Source organism: Palaemon carinicauda, chromosome 7, assembly GCF_036898095.1.
Source record: "Palaemon carinicauda isolate YSFRI2023 chromosome 7, ASM3689809v2, whole genome shotgun sequence".
Lineage (NCBI taxonomy): Eukaryota > Metazoa > Arthropoda > Malacostraca > Decapoda > Palaemonidae > Palaemon > Palaemon carinicauda.
In genome coordinates this window covers 16960998-16985997 of record NC_090731.1, presented here as the reverse complement: position 1 = coordinate 16985997, position 25000 = coordinate 16960998, and the positions used below count along the sequence as shown (strand labels likewise).

Here is a 25000-nt window from a genome sequence, read left to right as displayed (position 1 = left end):
ACAATAACGCTAACTTTAAAAGCAAACAAAACTGTTTCTGGCAGTTGGAAAAGCCGAGAATCCGAACAGTAACAAAGAGAGGTAAACATTTTAAACGTAAACAACTCTTGTCTAGATTCTAAAGACCCTAGGCGCCAGTCTTCATATCATTTACCTCGGGAAAAGATATCGCATTGATAAACATAGACATGGCGGTGATAATTCTGTTTCTGTTGTTTCACATTTTCATATAAATATGGCGGAGAGTTTTATTTCATTGTAATTTTATTTTATTTGGGTTAAAATCTGTCACATTGTTTCGTTTTATTTTCTATTTTTTCACATTTTAATGTAAATATGGTGGAAAGTTTTATTTCATTGTAATTTGATTTTGTTATATTATCTCATTTTATTTTTCAGTTTTTCACATTCTCATATGAATATGGTGGAGAGTTTTATTTCATTGGAATTTAATTTTGTTTAGGTTATAATCTGTTATATTATCTCAATTTATTTTCCAGTTTTTCCCATTTTCATATAAATACGGTGGAGAGTTTTATTTAATTGTAATCTAATTTTGTTTAGGTTATAATCTGTTATATTATCTCATTTTGTTTTCCATTTTTTCACATTTTCATAGAAATATGGTGGAGAATTTATTTCATTGTAATTTAATTTTGTTTGGGCTATAATGAGCTACATTCTCCTTTTATTTCCCATTTATTCACATTTTCATATAAATATGGTGAAGGATTTGTTTCATTGTAATTCAATTTTGTTTGGTCTATAATGAGCTACATTCTCCTTTTTATTTTCCATTTTTTTCACATTTTTATATAAATATGGAGAGTTGATTTCATTTTATTTCATTTGGGTTATAATCTGTTACATTGTCTCGTTTTATTTTCAATTTTTTTTTTCACCTTTTCATATAAATATGGTGGAGAATTTATTTCATTGTAGTTTAATTTTGTTTGGGTTATAATCTGTTACATGGTCTCGCTTTATTTTCCATTTGGTTTCTATTCATAATCAAACTCTATTTAATTCATAGGACATAGCTGTGCAGTTTCTGTTTATAGTTCTAACATAGCCAGTTTCTGTTTATAATGTTAACAATTCCATTTTCTTCGCACTGTCAGGAGAATTCCTGTTAATTCCTATAAACAACCACTGCTACACACCCCCCCCCCCTTCCCCGACTTACAGTTGGTAATAGTAGGAATGCTTTGAGAAGACAATATTCAAATCTATATGTAGACAACTAACGAACTGATTTATGTTCACTTTCAATGGTAATATGGGACCCATCTTGGGATGAAATACTTCTTGAAATAAGAGAATGTCTAAATATTAGTACTTGAAATAAGAAAATGTCTAAATATTAGTACTTGAAATAAGAAAATGTCTAAATATTAGTACTTGAAATAAGAAAGTCTAAATATTAGTACTTGAAATAAGAAAATGTCTAGATATTAGAACTATTATTCAAATGAAAACTCAGGCAATATTTTCTACATTTTAGTTGGAAGTATATAGATCTTAGATGTTTACAATCCATCCTTTGTAAATTTTCTATAAATAATTTATAATGTTATGTAGCATTATAACCATTTTATAATGGAATAAATTTTCAATAAATAATCTATAATGTTATGTAGCATTATAACCATTTTATAATGGAATAAATTTTCTATAAATAATCTATAATGTTATGTAGCATTATAACCATTTTATAATGGAATAAATTTTCTATAAATAATCTATAATGTTATGTAGCATTATAACCATTTTATAATGGAATAAATTTTCTATAAATAATCTATAATGTTATGTAGCATTATAACCATTTTATAATGGAATAAATTTTCTATAAATAATCTATTATGTTATGTAGCATTATAACCATTTTATAATGGAATAAATTTTCTATAAATAATTTATAAAATGTAGCATTATAACCATTTTATAATGGAATAAATTTTCTATAAATAATTTATAAAATGTAGCATTATAACCATTTTATAAAGTAATAAATTTTCTATAAATAATCTATAATGTTATGTAGCATTATAACCATTTTATAATGGAATAAATTTTCTATAAATAATTTATAAAATGTAGCATTATAACCATTTTATAATGGAATAAATTTTCTATAAATAATCTATAATGTTATGTAGCATTATAACCATTTTATAATGGAATAAATTTTCTATAAATAATCTATAATGTTATGTAGCATTATAACCATTTTATAATGGAATAAATTTTCTATAAATAATCTATAATGTTATGTAGCATTATAACCATTTTATAATGGAATATGATAGTTTTTACATTGACTTTGATTCCTCCATCTGTTTCCTCCCTTCCAAAGGCGCGAACAATACACAAAGAAAATTAAGAAATGGCAGTTTACTGATACACAGATTAGCAGCCAGTGGACCAGGTCCAGTGGTCACTTGTTTTTCTACCAACGTCCCAGACAAGACAACTTGTAATTCAGTTATAGGGCAACCGCTGGACCGTATACATCTTCGAAGACAGCAGTTTGCTTTCCCGTCAGCCATTTTAGAAAACACTGCTTTGTTCTAAAACTTTTATATCGCCAAAAATGTTGACTTACGATGTTTTCTTTATACTGTTCGCCGTCATTTTCGGACTGATTTGTTTATCGTATGTGTGCTACAGTTGTTACAAGTGTTTCTTTTCGATAAATGTGAGTATTTGGGTGTTTTTCTTTAGGTTTATATTTTCGAGTCTGTTTATTTCTTTATCTGTCTTTGTTCCTGTGGACATGATTACTTATTTTTTTTATTATTTTTCTGTTTTTCTTTGTTACCTCTCTCAAGGTTATATTTTTTTTCTTTTTTTTTTCTTTTTTTTTTTCTTTTTTTGCTGTGTATGTGGTCTGTTTTTTTATTTCTTTATCTGTCTTTGTTCCTGTGGACATGATTACTTATTTTTTATTTTTCTACATATTTTTCTTTGTTACCTCTCTAAAGGTTATATTTTGGAGTCGTATTTTTTTTTTTTTTTCTGTGTATGTGGACAGGAATATTTGTTTCTTATTTGTCTGCGTCTTTTTCTTACCTCTGCAAGTTTATATTTTCGAGTCTGTTTATTTATTTATTTGGCTGTCTGTGGACAAGATTATTTATTTTTGGCTGTTTAAAGTTGTAATTTTGAAAAGAAATCATATTTTCTTCCCGGTTTATTTTTTTTTTTATTTGGTTGTGTGTCTGAGGACAGGATTATTTATTCTTATTCATTTTCCTGTGTTTATGGTTAATTTTTGCACAAAATTTTTGTGCATGAATACAAAACGGACCTTTTAAAATTGTCAAGTCAAATTTGTACGTGATAAGAACTTAAAATTTTCATAATATAGCAATATCCATAATAGATTATAAGTTAACTTTTAAATGCTTGTCTTTCATAGTAAACAATAAGATGCCCTTAATAACGACGTAGCCGCGTAGTATATTTACTATAAGGGCTATTTTCCTTTGTTTTCAAACCCACCCACCCCCCACGTTAGATAAGTAGGTAAGGACACTGCTTGTAGGTTGTGTTGGGTTAGGTTGGCTAATGTCCATTTTTCTTGTTTATGGAAGCATGAGGAACTGGCCGCTGATATACAAAGGCTCCCTTTAATCTGTCCGTCAGGTGTTTAAAGGTTAAATGCGTCTGGTTTCAGTTCTAGTTCCATCAGAATAGATACGCACCAGAACGTCAGCCAGGCAAGCCCAAGCCCCCCATTGTGATGCCCTACCACAGCAGTGGCCTCCCCAGTAAACAGTTTAAACTCCCGGTCCCGGGCGGGGTTCGATCTGCTATCATACGAATGATAGAAAAACACGTTACCACTGTAATAGCCATAGGACTCGGGTTTAAACCATTCGTAACTATTCATATACCAACGTGGTGTGTTGCAGACAGGATGATTGATAAATTTCTTTAGGTCTTTAAGACTTGTCATTCACATATCTTGCGATTTATTCAATCTTTATTAGGCTTCCATTATCGTTCAATCCGTAGACGGGCGATATTTTCTTAGGATTGAATGCTCTATCAATCTTGCTGCTCCTCTTCTTCTTTATTTTATAACTAAACTTCTCAAGTTTTACTTTGGGCAACATTTAATAATCAGTTTCAGTCTTCTTCTTCTTCATCTATTGGCGTGCCTTTTTCCCATTCGTATGGGGTAACACGGTTACCTTTAATAATCAGTTTCAGTAATTAATTATATTATTCAATAAAGTTTCTTAGAGCACCCATCCAGAAATTTCCTTACCAGAACATTCGGTACTTAGCTATGATTGCCCCACCACTAATTTCCGATATCTCCCCAATACTATTTTTGGGGTTTATAATTATTTAATCTGTTGGTGGATAAAATCCAAACCTAACCTAACCAAACCTAAAAAATAGTATTGGGGTTATATTGGAAATTAGTGGTGGGACAATAATAGGAAAGTACCGAACATTCCACATAGTGCTTAGACCGAATTATTTATTAGAGCACATAGACTATACTCAATTTACTTTAATGAGGCGCATTTGCACCGACTCGCAGCGGTGCCCTTTTAGCTCGGAAAAGTATCCTGGTCGCTGATTGGTTAGAATTATCTTGTCCAACCAATCAGCGATCAGAAAACATTTCCGATCTAAAAGGGCACCCCTGAGAGTCGGTGAAAATATGCATCGCTAAAAAAAATTGACCAAGGTCAGTTTCAGTTTCAGTAACTGATTGTAGTATTAAATCCAATAAAGTTTCTTAGAGCACCAATCCAGAAACATCCTTACAAGAACATTCCACATAGTGATTTGGCTGAATAATTTATTTAAGCACATAGACTATAGTCCATTTCTTTCAGCGATGCATATTTGCACCGACTCGCGGCGGTGCCCTTTTAACTTGGAAAAGTTTCCTGGTCGCTGATGGGTTAGAATTATCTTGTCCAACCAATCAGCGATCAGAAAACTTTTCCGATCTAAAAGGGCACCCCTGAGAGTCTGTGCAAATATGCCTAACTAAAAAAATTGACTATAGTCAGTTTCATTAATCAATTACGGTATTAAGTTTAATAAAGTTTCTTGGAGCACCCATCCAGAAATTTCATTAAAAAAAATTTTTTTAATAGAGATTTGACTAAATAATATATTTAAGCACATAGACTAGTCAGTTTCAGTTATCAATTACGGTACTAAGTTTAATAAAGTTTCTTGGAGCACCCATCATGAAATTTCATTACAAGAACGGTTTTACATTCAATGACTTTACTAAATTAATTTGAGCACAGGTTAGACAATTTCAGTAATCAATTATAATAAGTTTAATAGGGGTCTTTAATAAAGCATCCATCCAGATATTTCATTACAATAAGGTTTCATGTCAAGTGACTTGATTAAATTATTTGAGCATAGACAAATTACATTCCAGCGATACTTAGATCATGATTTATATTAATTGGGACCAAGCTCATTAATATTAGTTGTTAGTCACTTATTTTATGTTTTATTTCCTGGCCCTATGGACTTTTTTTTTTTCATTCATCTCCCACATTAGTTAAGAACGTTGTTTAAAATTTCACCTTTTATACTTCTCTTACAAAATGCTTTTTTTGTTCCCTTGTTCCCTTTCCTCACTGGACTATTTTCCCTGTTGCAACCCCTGGGCTTATAGCATCGTGCTTTTCCAACTGGGGTTGCGGCCTAGTAAGTAATGATGATGATGATGATAATAACAATAATAATAATCTATGGAGAAGTAAAATTATACATCATCCGTCAATAACCTTTTTTTACACTCGGTTTTTAATACTTTTAGTAGTCCAAGATTATAGATTCAAAATAGAATTCATTATTATTATTAATATTATTATTATTATTATTATTATTATTATTATTATTATTATTATTACAAGCTCCGCTACAACCCTATATTGCAAAACAATATGCTATAATCCCTAGGGCTCCTACACAGTAAAAATTACCATGTGGAGAAAGGAAATAAGAAAATAAACAAACAAGAGTCAAATGAACAATCAAAACATATCTAACAGAAACATGAAATTGATCCTTCACGTGTAAACTAAGAGGAAGAGACGTAAGATAGAACAGCATCCGAATGGACCCCCGAGGGTACAGAATACAGGCATTTGAGTAATTCCAGCTATTCCTTTGTATTCGGCCTTGGTTTAATTCTAATTTCACCCCATCTCTGTAATACATTTGATAGTCCAACAGTGTAGATTCAATGTAGGATTGCTCCTAATTTCACTTCGATGAGGCACCTCTCTTCTTAACGGTACAATAATGCGTTAATAATATGTTAGTTTTAATAGTTTTTTAGGGTTGTGGTGGCCTGGTGGTAGCGTCCTTGCCTGGTGATTGCCAGCTAGGGCTAGAAGTCTCGCTCAAACTTTTATTATTATTATTATTATTATTATTATTATTATTATTATTACTTGCTAAGCTACAACCCTAGTCGGAAAAACAGGATGCTATAAACCCAGGGGCTCCAACAGGGAAAATAGCGTAGTGAGGAGAGGAAACTAGGAAAAACTAAATTTTTAAGAGTAACGACCTCTCTATTGGGGGAAGCATAGAGGTCTATCTGCCAAGTCATCAGCAGCCATTGCCTTGCCCTCCTTGGTCCTAGCTTGGGTGGAGAAGGGTCTTGGGCGCTGATCATATGTCCTGCTTGATAGTGTAATGTCACTGTCCTTTGCCCTGCCATTCATGAGTGGCCTTTAAAGATTTTAGACAGCGTTCTGTAAGAAGTGGTAAACTGCTAGATTTGAGGTAATTTTATTGCTTTATCCGTTCGTGGTTTCCATAGAGTAGTAGTGCTATTTGTGTCCTTGTTCTTTAATTTAACTAGTTATCCTCTTCCTATAAAAATAGGATTTTCCTCCAGCTGTAGCTGGTTCTGGATGACCACCCAGATAGGTGGTCTATATAGCCAAAATTCAATATATCAAAGTGCTAACTATTCGTGATAAAAAATTCTTGTAAAAATTAGTTTTGCTTTCTACTAAATTTCCTAATCAGCGCCTCCTACGCCTATTAACGCAAAGGTCCTCGGTTAGATTTCGCCAGTCATCTCTATCTTTAGCTTTTAACACTTAATATTTACCTTGTAGTTATTAGATTAACTCTGAACTCTGTTAAGTGCGAGGCTAGGAAAAGTTAAAGGTTAGAGGCCTTTGGTTTCAGTTCGTTTCATCAGAATAGATGCTCACCAGAACATCAGCTTTACAAGCCCAACCGCAGTAGTGGACTCCCCAATAAATAGCATAAACTCACGGTCCCGGCCTGGGCTCGATCTGCTGACATGCAAATGCAAGGCGAACACGTTACCACTGTACTAGTCCCAAAAATATATATAAAAAACCGGTCTTGAAGCGAATACATTATCTCGATATAATAAATCTTTAGGCTAGTAATTCAGTCTCGAAATTGACGGTGTCGATCAAGTAAAACTTTTAAAAAGAATTTTAATCAAAGACTTCAAAAAAAAAATTGAAATTAAAAACTTTTAAAAGAAATCCAATCGGATATTTCAAAACACCTTAAAAATATTATCGGAGATTTAAAAAAAAAAATGTTGTTTACATGAAATATTAAAGCCACCATAAAAGGAATCTATAATCTTTAATGGATCGCTAAATCTTCAACAAAACTACTTTTCCCAGATTTCAAGTTATCGGCGAAAGGAAATTTTATAATCTTCGGAACCATTAATTCTCTCTCTCTCTCTCTCTCTCTCTCCTCTCTCTCTCTCTCTCTCTCTCTCTCTCTCTCTCTCTCCTCGCGGTACTTACTGAGACTACGATAACTTATAGACTGGGCATCAAATAAAATATTCTTAGCTACACGAAATCTTATTTCTCTCTCTCTCTCTCTCTCTCTCTCTCTCTCTCTCTCTCTCTCTCTCTCTCTCTCTCTCTCTCTCTCTCTCTCTCCAAAGACCTACGATAACTTATAGATTGAGGCATCAAATGAAGTATTCTTGCCTACACGAAATTTTAACTTTTTAAATGAATTTGTGCTACTGTGTATTTTGGTGATATCCTAATTTTGGACCAATCTGAGAGAGAGAGAGAGAGAGAGAGAGAGAGAGAGGGAGAAACCATTAATTCTCTCTCTCTCTCTCTCTCTCTCTCTCTCTCTCTCTCTCTCTCTCTCTCTCTCTCCAAAGACCTACGATAACTTATAGATTGAGGCATCAAATGAAGTATTCTTGCCTACACGAAATTTTAACTTTTTAAATGAATTTGTGCTACTGTGTATTTTGGTGATATCCTAATTTTGGACCAATCTGAGAGAGAGAGAGAGAGAGAGAGAGAGAGAGAGAGAGATTTAGTGTGTAGCTGAAAATGGTGAAGCTGTAGTACTGCTAAGCGTGTACTACATAGTATTTTGAAACTGAATATTTTGAAAAAAGCATATCGCAAGGGCATATTGGGTTTTGGGTGGTTAATGTATTGTCATAGGCAAGGTTAGTTAAGGGTTACTTGTACTTTTAAGTATTTTCTGCAAAATCAATTGGATAAGACTCAAAAACCATAAAAATAAATCGAAGTAACCTTAATTTTGTCTTTATTATTCATGTTTTATTTTTTATTTACAACGAAAAGTGAGGCAAAGTTATTATCATCAGGTATATTCAGCTTACTGTAGTTAGGATTTGTATATCTAATCTTCCTTAGGGTGGAAGCGCCGTCAAGTGGCACCTCGTGCAATGCGTTGTTGGCATTAAAGGTTTAAAGGCCACTCATGAATGGCAGAGGCAAGGGACATTGACATCCCCCTATCAAGTAGGACAATGCCCTGGAAACTGATCAAATACTTATTAGCGCCCAAGACTTCTCTACACCCAAGCTAGGACCAAGGAGGGCCAGGCAATGGCTGCTGATGACTCAACAGATAGACCTATAGGCTCTCCCAAACCCCCCATCCATAGCTCACAAGGATGGTGAGGTTGCAACGACCAAAAGAACTTTAGAGTTTGAGCGGGACTCGAACCCCAGTCGGGCGTTCACCAGTCAGGGACGTTACCACATCAGCATTAATTAGGCTTTTACTGTGTGCATTCGACCATCAAACTGCATTCCATTTAACCTATTATACTTTAATCCTGCTTGGTTTCCAGCTTCTTATAAACCTATATTTAAAGTAGCATATTAAAGGGAAACTGATAATCCTTAAAAAAGATAAAAAAAAAGAATTAAAGAATCCCAAATAGTTATATATTTGCATCCGCTTTTATTTGTATTTTCTGAAACTGTCTGATAGTTTGTTTAAACAACAGACGTTATATTGGGTCAAAAGAAACATTGCATTGGTGTTTTATGACGTGAACAAATATGGCAAGAAATGGAATTCTCTCTCTCTCTCTCTCTCTCTCTCTCTCTCTCTCTCTCTCTCTCTCTCTCTCTCTGTGTGTGTGTGTGTGTGTGTGTGTGTGTGTGTGTGTGTGTGTGTGTGTACTTACTAAGACTACGATAACTTATATATTGGGGCATCATATAAACTATTCTTAGCTACACGAAATTTTAATCTCTCTCTCTCTCTCTCTCTCTCTCTCTCTCTCTCTCTCTCTCTCTCTCTCTCTCTCTCTCTGTGTACTTACTAAAACTACGATAACCTATATATTGGGGCATCAAATAAACTATTCTTAGCTACACGAAATTTTAATCTCTCTCTCTCTCTCTCTCTCTCTCTCTCTCTCTCTCTCTCTCTCTCTCTCTCTCTCTCTCTCTCAAAATTCAATTCCATATGTTGCATGACTAGTTGATGCATGTCAAATAATCCGATATGTTAGTCTTTTACTTCGATGTACGATAGTTCATTCAACTTTAGCCAAAACCATTAATCAAACTCTTGAATTAACGACACACGGATGTGACGTAATTTGCTAACTTTGAGATTTCCTTTTATAGGATGCTAAGTTAATCATAAGATTAACTGAATGTTCTTTACTTGAAAAACTAGTTCAGTTTTTAAAGCTAGGGAACCTGCTTTACTTGAAAAACTAGTTCAGTTTTTAAAGCGAGGGAACCTGCTTTACTTGAAAAACTAGTTCAGTTTTTGAAGCGAGTGAACCTGCTTTACTTGAAAAACTAGTTCAGTTTTTGAAGCGAGGGAACCTGCTTTACTTGAAAAACTAGTTCAGTTATTGAAGCGAGGGAACCTGCTTTACTTGAAAAACTAGTTCAGTTTTTGAAGCGAGGGAACCTGCTTTACTTGAAAAACTAGTTCAGTTATTGAAGCGAGGGAACCTGCTTTACTTGAAAAACTAGTTCAGTTTTTAAAGCGAGGGAACCTGCTTTACTTGAAAAACTAGTTCAGTTTTTAAAGCGAGGGAACCTGCTTTACTTGAAAAACTAGTTCAGTTTTTAAAGCGAGGGAACCTGCTTTACTTGAAAAACTAGTTCAGTTTTTGAAGCGAGGGAACCTGCTTTACTTGAAAAACTAGTTCAGTTTTTAAAGCGAGGGAACCTGCTTTACTTGAAAAACTTGTTCAGTTTTTAAAGCGAGGGAACCTGCATTACTTGAAAAACTAGTTCAGTTTTTAAAGCGAGGGAACCTGCTTTACTTGAAAAACTAGTTCAGTTTTTGAAGCGAGGGAACCTGCTTTACTTGAAAAACTAGTTCAGTTTTTAAAGCGAGGGAACCTGCTTTACTTGAAAAACTAGTTCAGTTTTTGAAGCGAGGGAACCTGCTTTACTTGAAAAACTAGTTCAGTTTTTGAAGCGAGGGAACCTGCTTTACTTGAAAAACTAGTTCAGTTTTTAAAGCGAGGGAACCTGCTTTACTTGAAAAACTTGTTCAGTTTTTAAAGCGAGGGAACCTGCATTACTTGAAAAACTAGTTCAGTTTTTAAAGCGAGGGAACCTGCTTTACTTGAAAAACTAGTTCAGTTTTTGAAACGAGGGAACCTGCTTTACTTGAAAAACTAGTTCAGTTTTTAAAGCGAGGGAACCTGCTTTACTTGAAAAACTAGTTCAGTTTTTGAAGCGAGGGAACCTGCTTTACTTGAAAAACTAGTTCAGTTTTTGAAGCGAGGGAACCTGCTTTAGTTGAAAAACTAGTTCAGTTTTTGAAGCGAGGGAACCTGCTTTACTTGAAAAACTATTTCAGTTTTTGAAGCGAGAGAACCTGCTTTACTTGAAAAACTTGTTCAGTTTTTAAAGCGAGGGAACCTACTTTACTTGAAAAACTAGTTCAGTTTTTGAAGCGAGGGAACCTGCTTTACTTGAAAAACTTGTTCAGTTTTTAAAGCGAGGGAACCTACTTTACTTGAAAAACTAGTTCAATACTTAGAGCGAGAGAACCTGCTTTACTTTAAATACTAGTTCAAAAAATACTTGACGCGCAAGAAACTGCTTCACTTGAAATACTAGTTTGATACTGGAATACTTAAGGCGCAAGAACCTGCTTTACTTGGAGAACTAGTTCAATACTTAGAGCGAGAGAACCTGCTTTACTTGAAAAAACAAGTTCAATACTTGAATACTTGACGAGCGAGAAACTGCTTTACTTGAAATACTAGTTCAATACTTGAATACTCAAGGCGCAAGAACCTGCTTTACTAGGAAAGTTAGTGCATACTTGAAGACTTTATGTGCAAGAGCCCGCTTTACTTAAACTAGTTCAATACTTAAATACTTGACGCACGAGAAACTGCTTTACTTAAAAAAACTAGTTCAATACTTAAATACTTAAGGCGCAAGAACCTGCTTTACTAGGAAAACTAGTTTAATACTTGAATATCTAACATGCAAGAATCTGCTTTACTTAATAAACTAGTTCAATACTTAAATACTTGACAGGCAAGAACCTCCTTTACTTAAAAAAACTAGTTCAATACTTAAATACTTAACATGCAAGAACCTGCTTTACTTAATAAACTAGTTCAATACTTAAATATTTGACGGGCGAGGAACGGCTTTACTTGAAATACTAGTTCAATACTTAACACGCGAGAACCTGGTTTGAAATTTCTATTCCTTCAGTTTGGAATTGGATTTATTTCTGTGGCCATTCAAGAAAAAGAATTGTGAGTCTTGCGTCTTGTGATAATGGACTTCTCTCGGCTCAAGGCTAATGTATGTCCTACATTTTATTTGACTGCTTCTTTCCATTGAGTATAAAAGTTTACAGAGGGAAAAACTATTGGGGACAAAATCGAGAATTAAATGTTGACCAATGTTGATCGATTTTGTAGACTGGCAATAAAAATAGTTCATTTGAAACTTTATTGCAATGCATATAATCATAACTTTGACCGGTTATTGATAAATGTTTACCAACTAATCATCATTAAAATCACTGCCATATGTTTCCCAATGTGTCATATTATAGCAACTGCAATATTACATATTCAAATTTCTAACTAATAACATCACTACCATTACTTAAACCTCGTAAAAATTATTTATTATCATTATTATTATTATTATTATTGTTGTTGTTGTTGTTATTATTTTCATTAGGCAAGCTACAACATTAGTTGGAAATGCAAGATGCTATAAGCCCACGGGCTCCAACAGGGAAAAATAGCCCAGCGGTGTGGAAAGGAAATAAGGAAATAACGACGAGAAAAAATTGATAAATTATTCTTTTGTGTTTTAGCAACTTCACTTTCATTACAAATTTCATCCAAGTCTGTATTATTTTGTTTCATCTTTTTATATAATTTAGAGTAGCCATCTTCTAAATAGTTATGTTAAACAGTCAAATTTCCCTCCTGAAGCAATGATTACTAATGTGGCCGATGTAGTAAATGTCCCTGACTTGTGAACGCCAGACTGTTGTTAGAGACCCGCTCAAACTCGTTAGTATCTTGGGTGGCTGCAGCCTTACTATCCTTGTGAGCTGAGGATGAGGGTTTAGGAGAGCCAATAGGTCTATCTGCTGAGTTATTAGCAGCCATTTCCTATCCCCCTCTGGTCCTAGCTAGGTGGGGAGGGGGGGTTGAGTGCTGATCATATGTATATATGATTAGGTTCTAGGGCAATGTTAAACTATCTAGACTAAGAAAAACAATTGCATAAATATTCCTGAGTTTCTCGAAAATAAAAACAAACTTTAAAATTTCTGTTTGTGGAAATTGTCATCTCCAAACTGGCATGTCTAGTAGTATTTTTTCACGGCATTTTATCATTGGGTGTAATTTTCAATGAGAATTACTAGGTTACTAAGAGAATTTTTAAAGAGAGTTGTTAGATCTTAGAAGAGATTTGTCAGTTTTCTATTCATAGTTTCCCCTTTGTTATACTAGCCTTGATTTCAACCAAAGAATTAGCTTTTAGTTTTTCATATTTTGATTCTGCATCTGTTCTTTTGATTTTCTTTACAAATTACAAATATTTAACAGCTAGTAAATCCTAACTTATGAAACACTTCATTTCGATTTGGCGATTGTTCCTGCAACATTAATATTTATTTATGTATAAAAACCGTTCGTCCTCCTTTAAGTAGGGAGTATATTTTCAGCTTGAACTGAAACAGCCGGTGAAATAGTTAACGGAGTAGTTAGGGCATGTGGTGAATGAGGGCGAGGAGCCCTGTCCCTCTCCTGTCAAAAGCTCTTTACTTAGGTTTTCAATCCCCAGCGAGTAGGGTACCGTTACACCCTTAATCTAACTATAATTTTTCTTTGTTCTGATGCGGTATACTTCTAAGAACTACATTCATAGTAGGTTTTGTGATCTTCCCACTCTTCAACCAGAAAAATCTGGACAGGCCTACTCCCAAAGCGTAAAGAAACTAATCAGTCAGCTTGGGCCATGAATGATAGCACCATAGAAGGCCTTTGGACCCCATTCCGGTTTTGGGCGTCAACCTGTGTACTGGCTGAAGTCTCCCGTTGTTCGACCATTTTCCTTTGTTTTGTCTCTGTTTTAATTCCGTTGGTACTTGTACATTCTTTGTTCAACGGAGGGCAAACGTCAGCAACTCCTCCTTCCCAGGACTTGGTCGAAAGCGTGTGATGTTTTTTCCTGCGTGGAAGGGAGCGGTTAGAACGATAAGACTAGAAGGACAGTTCAACTTCCAAGAGAAGTAGTTCCTCCAAGTTCAAAAGAAATTTCACATTCCCTCAAGAGCAGGGGCCAAGGCGAGTTAGTGGTGGGTCTCGGACCGTTGCTGAGAGGGATGCTCCTTTTGTCCCTGTACTAACCATTCCAGATGTTCTAGTACAGGCAGGATGACTTGCTGGGTAAGGCACTGTCGGCTTCGGCCGTAGTGGTTCCTGATATGTGACGGAGCCACTCAGGTTATAGAGGATAAGTGTGGAGAAGTGCTCCCGTATGTACGGCCACCTTCCTCTCCATCTGCCAATGCTTTGCCCACCATGGGTGGCACTTCTCTTACTTAACCCACTCTTCCCAGACTACGGACCACACTAGTGGGTGTTTCATTCCGTTCCGGATCCTATTCCCGTGACTGTCCTTATCATATGGACATCTCGAAGCCCTTGCTCGTGTCCTTGGACAGAGGGACCACCTAACAGCGTCTCCGAATCATTACGGCCTCTTCAGAGAAACTTCTACAGTTGTAGACCGGCAACCCTCATCTCCCTTCCCCCAGGGAGAAGTTTTCAAGGAGGACCAACAGCAGGGCAGTTCCCTTTCACAATTTTCCCCAGATATTGAAGCACCGTGGTCCATGCCACCCTCCAAGGACAAGGGAACCACCTAACGGGCTGCAGGACTAGCCCCTCGGGGTCGCTGTCACGCGTTCTAAAGAGGCCAGTACCAAGAAGAGAACAGAGAACCTTGTGTTTTTCACTCGGCCCGCCACCGTTGCAGACATAGGAGTCACTGCTGTACCAAGTAGCTGCTCCAGCCACCTCGAGGTCTCCTTCGCTTCGCAGGAACTTTTTGATTTCCTCGGACTGCCACCGGGCACTTACTCAGGCACCTCTCCCTCCCCACATACCCTTCAGTTACCCCCAGTGGGATGTGCAGTTGCTCTGGTATCCCACTAGTCATGAGGCAGGATCCTTCACTTTGACAGAAGATGGAGGACTGTAACAGGATGTCGTCACTCAAGCAGTACACTTCACGTTCCAAGGTCAATTTCAAAGGTCAACATTCAGAGGAAGAGGCAGTCTTCGCTGCCGTAGCAGGATTGGGAGATGCTGGCGTGGCCATAGAGGACCCCATCCTGCCCTTAGGTGCTCTTCCTCTCTGATCCCCTGAAGCCCAGTGGGAGCGACATGGCTCTTACTGTTTCAGTTCATCCTGCTACGGAGGGCTCCGTTCATCCTCCTGGGATCCCCAAAGGCTAGGGTACTTAGCGCCGCTACATATGACATGGCTCTCACTGCTTCTGCTCTGCCCACTACGGTGGGCTCTGTTCCCCTTCTTGTGGCCACTAGAGCACGGCAGAAGTGTAGTACCCCACTACGTACAACATGGCTCTCGACACGATGGCTGCACTCCGACCCGACCCGCCCCGCCTGGCCCAAGATCCACACCAGGGTCAGCCACTAAATCTTCGCCGGGGCATACTGACGGAGGACCAGGCTTTGCCGGATTAGTCTTCCACCTTTCGTAAAATCGTTGCCTTGTTCTGACAGCGCAATGTTTTGGTGACCATGCACCTCCCTCAGCCTCAAAAGGCTCCTCAGAGTGGAGTTAGCATTAGAGGAACAGAGGCCTCTTCCCCTGGGAGAAGACCTTCTTAAGAAGCCCCACTTCAACAAGTTCCACAACAGACTACAAAACCTCTCCCTTCATGGGTGAAGGTTATTCAGCATCTCCTGGGGCAGGATGACTTCTCCATGAGGACAACCGTTAAGATGACAGATTGTGAAGAATTTGCCGGCAGTCTACTTAGCAAAATTAGCCAAGATTGGTAGGTAAAGCAAGCAAAATATAAAGCCGTCGATGACTTTGGTCTATCAAATAGTCTATTTCATACTGCAACTCAGGTTAAACGTAGGTGTCTCAATCCCGGTGGTGAAGGGTTTCCAGTCAGCCTTTTACAGAGTTCCTGCTGAAAGGAGGGAAGCTGGGTAACTTAGTGTCCCTCCATGCTCCTGAAGTGCTTCATGTATTCATGTCCCCCTTAGCCCCTACAAGTTCCGGAGTGGGACGTGGCCAGAGTGTTGGAGGCCCTGAAGAGACTCCATTTTATTTTGAGCCCCCTGGTCTCTGCCAAAAGGTTGGCCAAGTTACACTGCCTTTCCTAAGATGTGTGTCGCACGAGGGGGGTAGGTGGGAAAGAGCTGACCTTACAATTAGTCCCCTTCTTCATGGCGAAAACCCAGAACCCCGGGGTAGCAGACCCCAGGTTCGAGGAGTTTTCAGTCTCCACTATAACAAAATCCGGAGACGTCAAGTACCTTCACCTTTCTCTGGTTTGGTAATTACTTAGCTAATGATTTAAACAACCATTTCAGCTCACTCTGAAAACATAACCCTACACAGACTTGGGCTTGTATAGTTAGGAAAAATATGAGTGACTTTAAAAATTTTTGCTGCTGTAAGAATAAGATTAGTATAAGTTTTATTTTGAGAAATCTTTATTCTTAGAACACATTTTGTCTTTCAGGATGCCTACATCAGTTCATACGCAGAAATAGTATACGGAGGACATTCCTGGACAGAAAGATTGAGGTCCTATCACATCGGCAGATCTCTTGACAATAATCGCCATTGGGGTTGCCGTCCTGCCAAGATGCCTTTGGTAAACGAGAGTGGATTCCCGATTAGACCACACCAATACCCAGGAAGCAGAAGTGGTAGAGTATTCCAATCAAAGAAGTCAAGCCATAAGAAAGTTTCAGATATTCATAACTATAAATTGGACAATGAAAATGGAAAACTTCTTTCAGAGACGCGCTCTAACGATTCTTATGGGACTATGGAATGTTCTTCGTCAACGACCCGTCACTGGTACGATTCTATATCCTCATCCGGAGCATACTCCACTTCATCTGGTGTATACAGTCAATCAACAACTTGCCCTGCAGACGTGTCTAGCAATTCTATTTCAACAGTTGCTTCTATACATTATACAGATGGCGATAACACCTATTTCCAGCAAGGAGCAACCACTCCTCAACTTGAGGTAAAGAACAGAACGGCTTTGATAGAAGCAGAGAGCAAGTACCGTAGTATTGAGTTATCAACAAATGAAAAGTGAGATTTTCTACCAAGACTAAGTTTTTTACTGAGGCAATGTTTTACAAAAGGCCACTTTTATTTCAAAATATTAATTTCCATGAAATGGTGTATCTGATTACGAATTAATTTTCGAAGTATTCTGAAAAGTTTAATGAAGGCGTTTAAAGTTATCTTGTAATATGACAATGAATTGAATTAAGGATTTTGCGTGAATTAGACTTGAATGATTTTAATCGTTGGTATTTCCACTGCTTGATTCATGGATCATGGCTTGTATTTTAATTCATACTTTTTAATTTGATAAATCACAATGAAGTGATTGTTCCGCTCTCTGATTTTATATTCCTTTTCAAAAGTTGACATGGAAAGTAGGTTGCCTCGTGATCGCTCGTCAGAAGAGTTCTGATTGCTTCCATGCTGTGTACCTGAATATTTTTCTTTAGTTAAGAAATTATTGAAAGACCCTAGTTATTAGTACTTATCTATCATTGTTAAATAGATTGATATATGCATATGCGGGTGAATATTTTTGTTTCTTATTGGTAAGTGTATGTGTACACTTTGTGTACAAGTATAAATGTAGGTAAATGTACACACTGTGTGCAGACATTCGTATACGTATTAGTTTATAATTATTTTTATCAATTTTCTTTGTATTTAGATTAAAGGAAGTGATTTTCAGTTTGTTAAAGCTATTGTACATGATAATGGCAAATATTTCAATATACCATAGCATTAAAGAAAGTACAATGATCTAGACATCTGTGTTTCCTGTGACACAATTTACTTTTAAGGCAGTTTTTAATATCAAATTTGGTGTAAAATTATGCTTCCGGACTTAAATTGTTGAGTGTGTATATAGTCTTGTGTGTAGGGTGTCTTATACATTTAGTTTTTAAACCTCATAACTGTAAGTAAATTAATAGCAAATACTTACAAAAACACCACATCGTTTCTTTTCTCTCTTACTAAAAGCATATACCGGTATCTTGGTTGGTATGCTAGTTTTTACTTAACAATGTATTAATAGCTTATGTAGGAAAAATGAAGTGGAGTTTCGAATTGCAGAAAATTTAAGGCAAATTCAGCTCTTTACAATCTAATTAAGATGTGTGAAAAAAAATAGTTTCAGCTCCTTCCAGAAGGAACAATTAAATAGCTATTGTCCTGGTGTTTTCAAGTTTTGTAATATAATTAAGAAATGTGTGAAAATAACTACTAAGTTTCAGTTCTTTCCAGAATGGTTAATTTAAGAATTTTTTCTCTGGTATTTTCATATTTAGTAATAGATGTAATTGAGAAATGTGTGAAAAAATACCACATTTCACTTATTTCTAGAAAGATTAATTTAAGAATTTTTGTTCAGGTATTTTCCTATTTTGTGATAGATGTAATTAAGAAATTTAAAAAAAACTACTACATTTCAGTTCTTTTCTTAAGGATTAATTTAAGATTTTTTCCTTGTATTTTCATATTTTGTAATAATTTATAATTAATACAAATCAATAAAATTCAGTAATTTTCTTTTCCTTTTGGGTAATTGATTATGGCAAGCACTTATAAAGCTGTTAAAAGAGGCTATAGTCATTTTATTTAAATTGCAAATAAGTTTTGCACTGGTGGAATTTCTCACGAGTGCACATGCGCTGTAATGTGCTATTAATAGATATACTGTTTATCATAGATATTAGGAAGTGGGGGAAAACGTTGTTATCGTAATTTGAAGAATCTTGAAGTAATAGTTAATTTAATAGATATATTGTTTGTTATAGATATTAAGAGGTGGGGGAAAACGTTGTTATCGTAATTTGAAGAATCTTGAAGTAATAGTTAATTTAATAGATATATTGTTTGTTATAGATATTAAGAGGTGGGGGGAAACGTTGTTATCGTAATTTGAAGTATTTTGAAGTAATAGTTAATCTATCAAGAAATTCAGGATTAAATTTAGCAAACTGAAGGATCACCCAGAAGTTAGTGAACTGGGTAACGTAAAGTCAATGTTGGAATTATTGCAGTAAAAACATTAGCTTAGTGGAGTAAAGGAAACTTGACCTATTGGGGAAAATACATTTTCGCTAAGCCAACAAGGGTCGAAAGAACCACAATCATTGACAAAAACTTTTTTAAATGAGGATTCGACTGAGGGAATTCAAAGGGATGTCCAAAAGCTTCATCATTAATATAAGAAGTTTCTATTATTATTATTATTATCATTATTATTTATATTATCTATATTTACATTATTTATATTATCTATATTTACATTATTTATATTATCTATATTATCTATATTATTTATGTTATTATTGTTATTATTATTGTTGTCGTTGTTGTTGTTATTATTATTATTATTATCATTATTATTACTTTCTAAGCTACAACCCTAGTTGGGGAAGCAGGAGGCTATAAGCCCAGGGGCCCCAGTAGGGAAAATAGCCCAGTGAGGAAAGGAACTCTTCAACCAGTAAATCCAATGACACAATTTGTCAATGCTAACAGTATTTATTATAGAGAGTTATTAGTAAATTTAGCTAATCCAATTATAGTTTCTATTTCACTTTTTATTTTATATTTTTTGAAATATATTAACCATTAAAACTTCTAACCAGTATTCAGTTTTGATGCGACTTCATTATTTAGATAAGTCTTCATGAATTATTGGCTTAACTTTGCGGTATAGTTTATTTTTGGAGCTGCCATTATAGTCAATGCTATTATTGAACTAATTTGTGTGCGTATTTGAGTTTAATTTTAGCTTTAATGGAGATTATTACGAAAAAGTTTGTAATGGCTATAGGTAACCCTTTGTCCTCTTTTATCCAACATGTACTGTAGTGTTTCGAGACTAGGGTTATGCCTTCAGTTTTTTTTCCTGTTTGAATTTTTTCATATCACTTTATGTTCTGAGTATTCTAAAAGAGATATAAGATACGGAATGAGGTAATTAGGGGTACCACAGGAGTTAGAAAACTATCAGATAAGATCCAAGAAAGTAGACTGAGGTGGTATGGTCATGTCATGGGAAGAGATGAACAGTATATTGAGAGTAGAGTGATGGAAATGGAGGTACAGGGAACGTGAAAGAGAGGAACACCAAAGCGAAGGTGGTTGGACTGTATCAAGGATGACCTTCGATCAAAGGGATTAACCGGTAATGAAGTGTGGGACAGAGGTAGAGGGAGAAAGCTGACCAGAAACATCGACCCCACATAGAAGTGGGAAAAGATGTAGACAAAGAAGATTCTAAAATAGAATTTTAACCAGGATATTTGATGCTATCCTTGAGGAACCCTCATTTATCCAACATAGTGTTTCAAGACTCGGTTTATACCTTCAGTTTTTTTCTCTTAAAATGTTTAGGTATCGCCTTATGTTTTGGTATTCTAAAAGAGAATTTTTACCGGGTAATTTATTGCTAGCCTCGAGGAAGCTTCGTTTATCCAATAGTGTTTTGAAATAAGGCTTATACCTTTAGTATTTTCCTTTTTAAAATGTTTAGGTATCACCTTATGTTCTGGGTATTCTAAAAGAGAATTTTAACCGTGGAATTTGTTGCTAGCCTTAAGGAACCCTCTTTTATGCAACGTAGTGTGTTGAGACACTGTTTATACCTTTAGTTTTCTCCTCCTAAAATGTTTTGGTATCACATTATGTTTTGGGTATTCTAAAAGAGAAATTTTGACCGGGGTATTTGTTGACATCCATAAAGGAAGAAGAAAACTGTTTTAGATTTGGTCGTTTTTATCGATAGATAAGCTGATAATTCTAAATTTTCTGTATTTAGAAATCTGCCTGTAGTTTTCCCCTAAGAATATGCAGCTATGAACGCTTGGAAAGTTTACTAAAATATAAGAAATTATCTCTAATCTGTACTATTTTTAGGAAATTTTATAAATAGCAAAGAAAACTTTTAGTTCAGTTACAGAAAAAGGAAGCTATAAATAACATCTGTTTATCATTTAATGAATGTGCTTTTTAGATGGCATCCCCTTTTTTGGAAAAAAAGATATAAGGGTAATGTTTAATTACCACAACAATACAGGGAGATAAAATTGCATAATTATGAATAAATTAACGCAGACTGGCACTTTTAAATTTTCACGAATCCAGAGGAAGCTTGTTACAAATACCTCTCTTGATATTATAAAAGAAAATTATGCTAATTTTCCATTAGATTGTTAAAATGACAATCAATTAGGTAAAATAGAAGAGATGATTGTTCTGGCTTCAATGCTTGTAAATAACTATTGCCAGAAGGAAAATGACTATTCAAGCAAAAAAAATAAGGGTTAAAAGGAAAGAAGAGAAAACTGCAGACTTTACTAAAGAATACTTAGACAAAAGGGGTGAAATTACAGATTTTGGGGGCTCGAGGGCCTGAATTGGTGATGGAGCCCTCCCTCCCCGTTACCTTGGCGAATTGTTTGTAATTTTAAATGTACACTTATATATTTTTTTTCTTCGAGGCTGCTTTGTTAGTCCCCCTTCTTTTGGAGGGCTGGGGGGCATTTTAATAAACATTTGCATAATTTTATATCCCGAGGCTGCTTTGTCAGTCCCCTTCTTTTGGAGGGCTGGGGGGCATTTTGATAAACACTTACATATTTTTTTTCTCCGAGGCTGCTTTGTCAGTCCCCTTCTTTTGGAGGGCTGGGGGGCATTTTAATAAACACTTACATAATTTTATAACCCGAGGCTGCTTTGTCAGTCCCCTTCTTTTGGAGGGCTGGGGGGCTGTCACCCCCACCTTAGCTACGCCACTGAAAGTGGGTGTTTCGAATGATAATGCTGAGGTGGGCAACTGATTTTGTCCTATTTCATCTAACCTTTTTCTGCCTTACTCGAAGGGTGTGCCTTTTTTATCCAACCTTTTTCTGCCTTACTCGAAGGGTGTGCCTTTTTTATCCAACTTTTTTCTGCCTTACTCGAAAGGTGTGCCTTTGCGTTTCAGTGGCTTCACGTTCTAGCATAGGGAAACTGACCTTTGATTTCTACTGTCATGTTAGTATAGCAAGCAACGCACATACAAATAAGGAAATAGGCTCTTGCGAGGGGGCTGTTAGGTAACAACGGAGAGGCGAGATAAATGCAAATGAGTTTATTCAACAAGACAATGAGCTTATATACAGAGAGTTGAGAGCAAGAAGGACACAAAATTCAAGCAGGATAAAATATGAGATAGTAAGCTTAAACGGGTTACAATTTTCAGAGAAAATAAAAAGAGGCGAGATGAATGCAATTGAGTTTATTCAACAAGACAATGAGCTTATATACAGAGTTGAGAGCAAGAAAGACACAAAATTCAAGCAGAATGAAATATGAGATAGTAAGCTTAAACAGGTTACAATTTTCAGAGAAAATAAAAAGAGGCAAGATGAATGCAACTGAGTTTATTCAACAAGACAACGAGCTCATATATATATAGTTGAGAGCAAGAAGGACAAAATTCAAGTAGTATGGAATATGTGATAGTAAGCTTAAACAGGTTACAAATTTCAGGAAAATAAAAAGAGGCGAGATGAATGTAAATGAGTTAATTCAACAAGACTTATATACAAATAGTTGAGAGCAAAGAGGACACAAATTTCAAGTAGTATGAAATATGTGATGGCAAGCTTAATCAGGTTATTATTTTCAGTGCGGGGAGAGCGAGAGGTAAAAAATCAATACTGATAGTGTGTGAGCGTGTATGAAACCCGTGAGGTAATTGCTCCCACCCCTAAGCTTGGCTGGTTATGATCAAAGCGAGTTTTCGTTAGAAAAATAATAAAAATCAAATAATTAGAACAATAGACGAGGTTAACTGGATGAGCGACAATTTAGCACTAGTTAAGATTAACTATATTCACAGTATACATTTATAGAAAAGAGGAATAAATAGAAATAAAAAAAAATATTCGAGTTGTTTTTAATAAAAAAAATAAATTTTTATGGGACCCACTACACATATGAACATCTTTCACCCTCGAAAAAAAAAAGTTACTTTTCCTAGTGTCACTTTTAAGGTGGAAGTGCATTTGGGGTAATAATTAAGGTAAAATGATGATTTAAGGAATCAATGGCAAAGAAGTAAAAAAAAGATATTCGAAAATATACCTGAAATGGCATGATTCCGTTACTGTTAGGAAATGCCATATTCTTGTTTTACTCGTAATATATATGTATTGCTGCAATCAAGCGTAATCAATATATTTTGGCGGGGGGCCTCAAGCAATTAAGTATACTAAACTTTTTTTTTTGGGGGGGGGGGTTGAGTGCCATGACTCCCCGCTGTTGGATGGAAGGACGCTGGTGAATGGTACAACACTTGAACATATGCTACCGGGGTCTAAGCGATGTCAGGCAGGGCAGCCGATCGGGACTACAGTCTACCCCAAAGCCAAAGCAAAGTACTTCAAGAAGGCAACCGTGCTTACCCCATACAAATGGAAAAAAAAAAAAAAAAACACGTTAATAGAACATAATAGCAGCCAATTAAGAGTGAGTGATTTATTATTTCTTATGCAAAACAAATCAACATATTCTAAAAGGGGACCAATAAAGGAATACCAAAAAATGCTGATCTCTGTTAACTATACATAGCTACAACATTAATCCAAGGAATTACTATTCTATTGCTTTGAAGTTAGCTATTTAAGTTAGCTTTTTTGGCGGTTCTCAATTTGGTTTATTTCTTCTTAGATTAGCCGTATTCCACAACCCCAACTCAAAGGAATACCAATAACTCCGTTATAGATAGTAGGTTGGCCAGGGCACCAGTCACCCGTTGAAGATACTACCGCTAGAGAGTTATGGGGTCTTTTGATTGGCCAGACAGTGCTACATTGGATTCTTCTCTTTGGTTACGGTTCACTTTCCCTTTGCCTAGACATACACCGAGTAGTCTGGCATATTCTTTACAGATTCAACACTGTCCTCATACACCTGAAACACTGAGATTACCAAACAGACCTTCTCCTCTCCAGGGGTTAACTACAGCACTGTAATTGTTCAGTGGCTACTTTAATCATGGTAAGGGTGGAAGAGACTCTTTAACTATGGTAAGCGGCTCTTCTAGGAGAGGGAGACTCCAAAATCAAACCATTGTTCTCTAGTCTTGGGTAGTGCCATAGTCTCTGTACCATGGTCTTCCACTCACTGTCTTGGGTTAGTTTTCTTGCTCGGGCACACTAATCTAGATTATTTCTCTTCCCTTTGTTTTATTAAAGTTTTTATAGTTGATGCAAGAAATATTTATTTTTATGTTGTTACTGTTCTAAAATATCTTATTTTTCTTGCTTCCATTCCTCACTGGGCTATTTTCCCAGTTGGAGCCCCTGGGCTTATAGCATCCTGTTTTTTTTCAACTAGGGTTGTAGCTTAGCAAGTAATAATGACCCCGAATTCTCTCCTCGGTCCTTGAGCTCCCGAAAGAGGTTCATTAAGCCTCCATAGGCTCGCTACGTCACGATATTTCTGAAGGAATATCAATACACCTCGACTTACGCAAGATCTACATACTGTATATAGGACTTACCCAGATCGAAGGGATCACATAAATAGAAGATATCTATCTCAAAATAGATCCCGTATCCCATTCCAATCTCGTGTCTCGAGTTTCATTATCTTACAGATTAAGGCTGTTACAAGGCATTTCCTGTCGTTTGGTGTATCTCCAGAACTAACCGCAGACCCCCCCCCCCCCCCCCGTGCTATCGTCCAAGTTTAACATTTAAGTTGATAATATGCGTCCTCTCTTACTAGTCTTTATGCCCTACTATGAGAAGGACGTTCCTTCAAAATGTTTATCAAGAGACAAGAAAAATCCATTTTATTCATGAAATGGATAGCGCTTATCAAACCACAAGCAATGCTGCTTCTTC

At 36.0% G+C, this 25000-nt stretch overlaps 1 protein-coding gene across 2 annotated transcripts; it reads left to right on the top strand.

Annotated features, from left to right (window-relative positions):
- The first annotated feature begins 2431 nt into the window (after positions 1–2431).
- On the top strand, positions 2432–18646 carry LOC137643872 (uncharacterized). 2 transcript variants are annotated; one of them, XM_068376609.1, is made up of 3 exons: positions 2432–2701; positions 16561–16750; positions 16844–18646. In XM_068376609.1, exons 1-3 carry the CDS (start codon positions 2597–2599, stop codon positions 17152–17154), a joined length of 606 nt encoding a protein of 201 aa, XP_068232710.1. In that variant the 5' UTR covers positions 2432–2596; the 3' UTR covers positions 17155–18646. The 2 variants fall into 2 exon arrangements, with proteins under 2 accessions (XP_068232710.1, XP_068232709.1); XM_068376608.1 differs by having other exon boundaries at positions 2435–2701; positions 16561–18646.
- The last annotated feature ends 6354 nt before the right edge of the window (positions 18647–25000 follow it).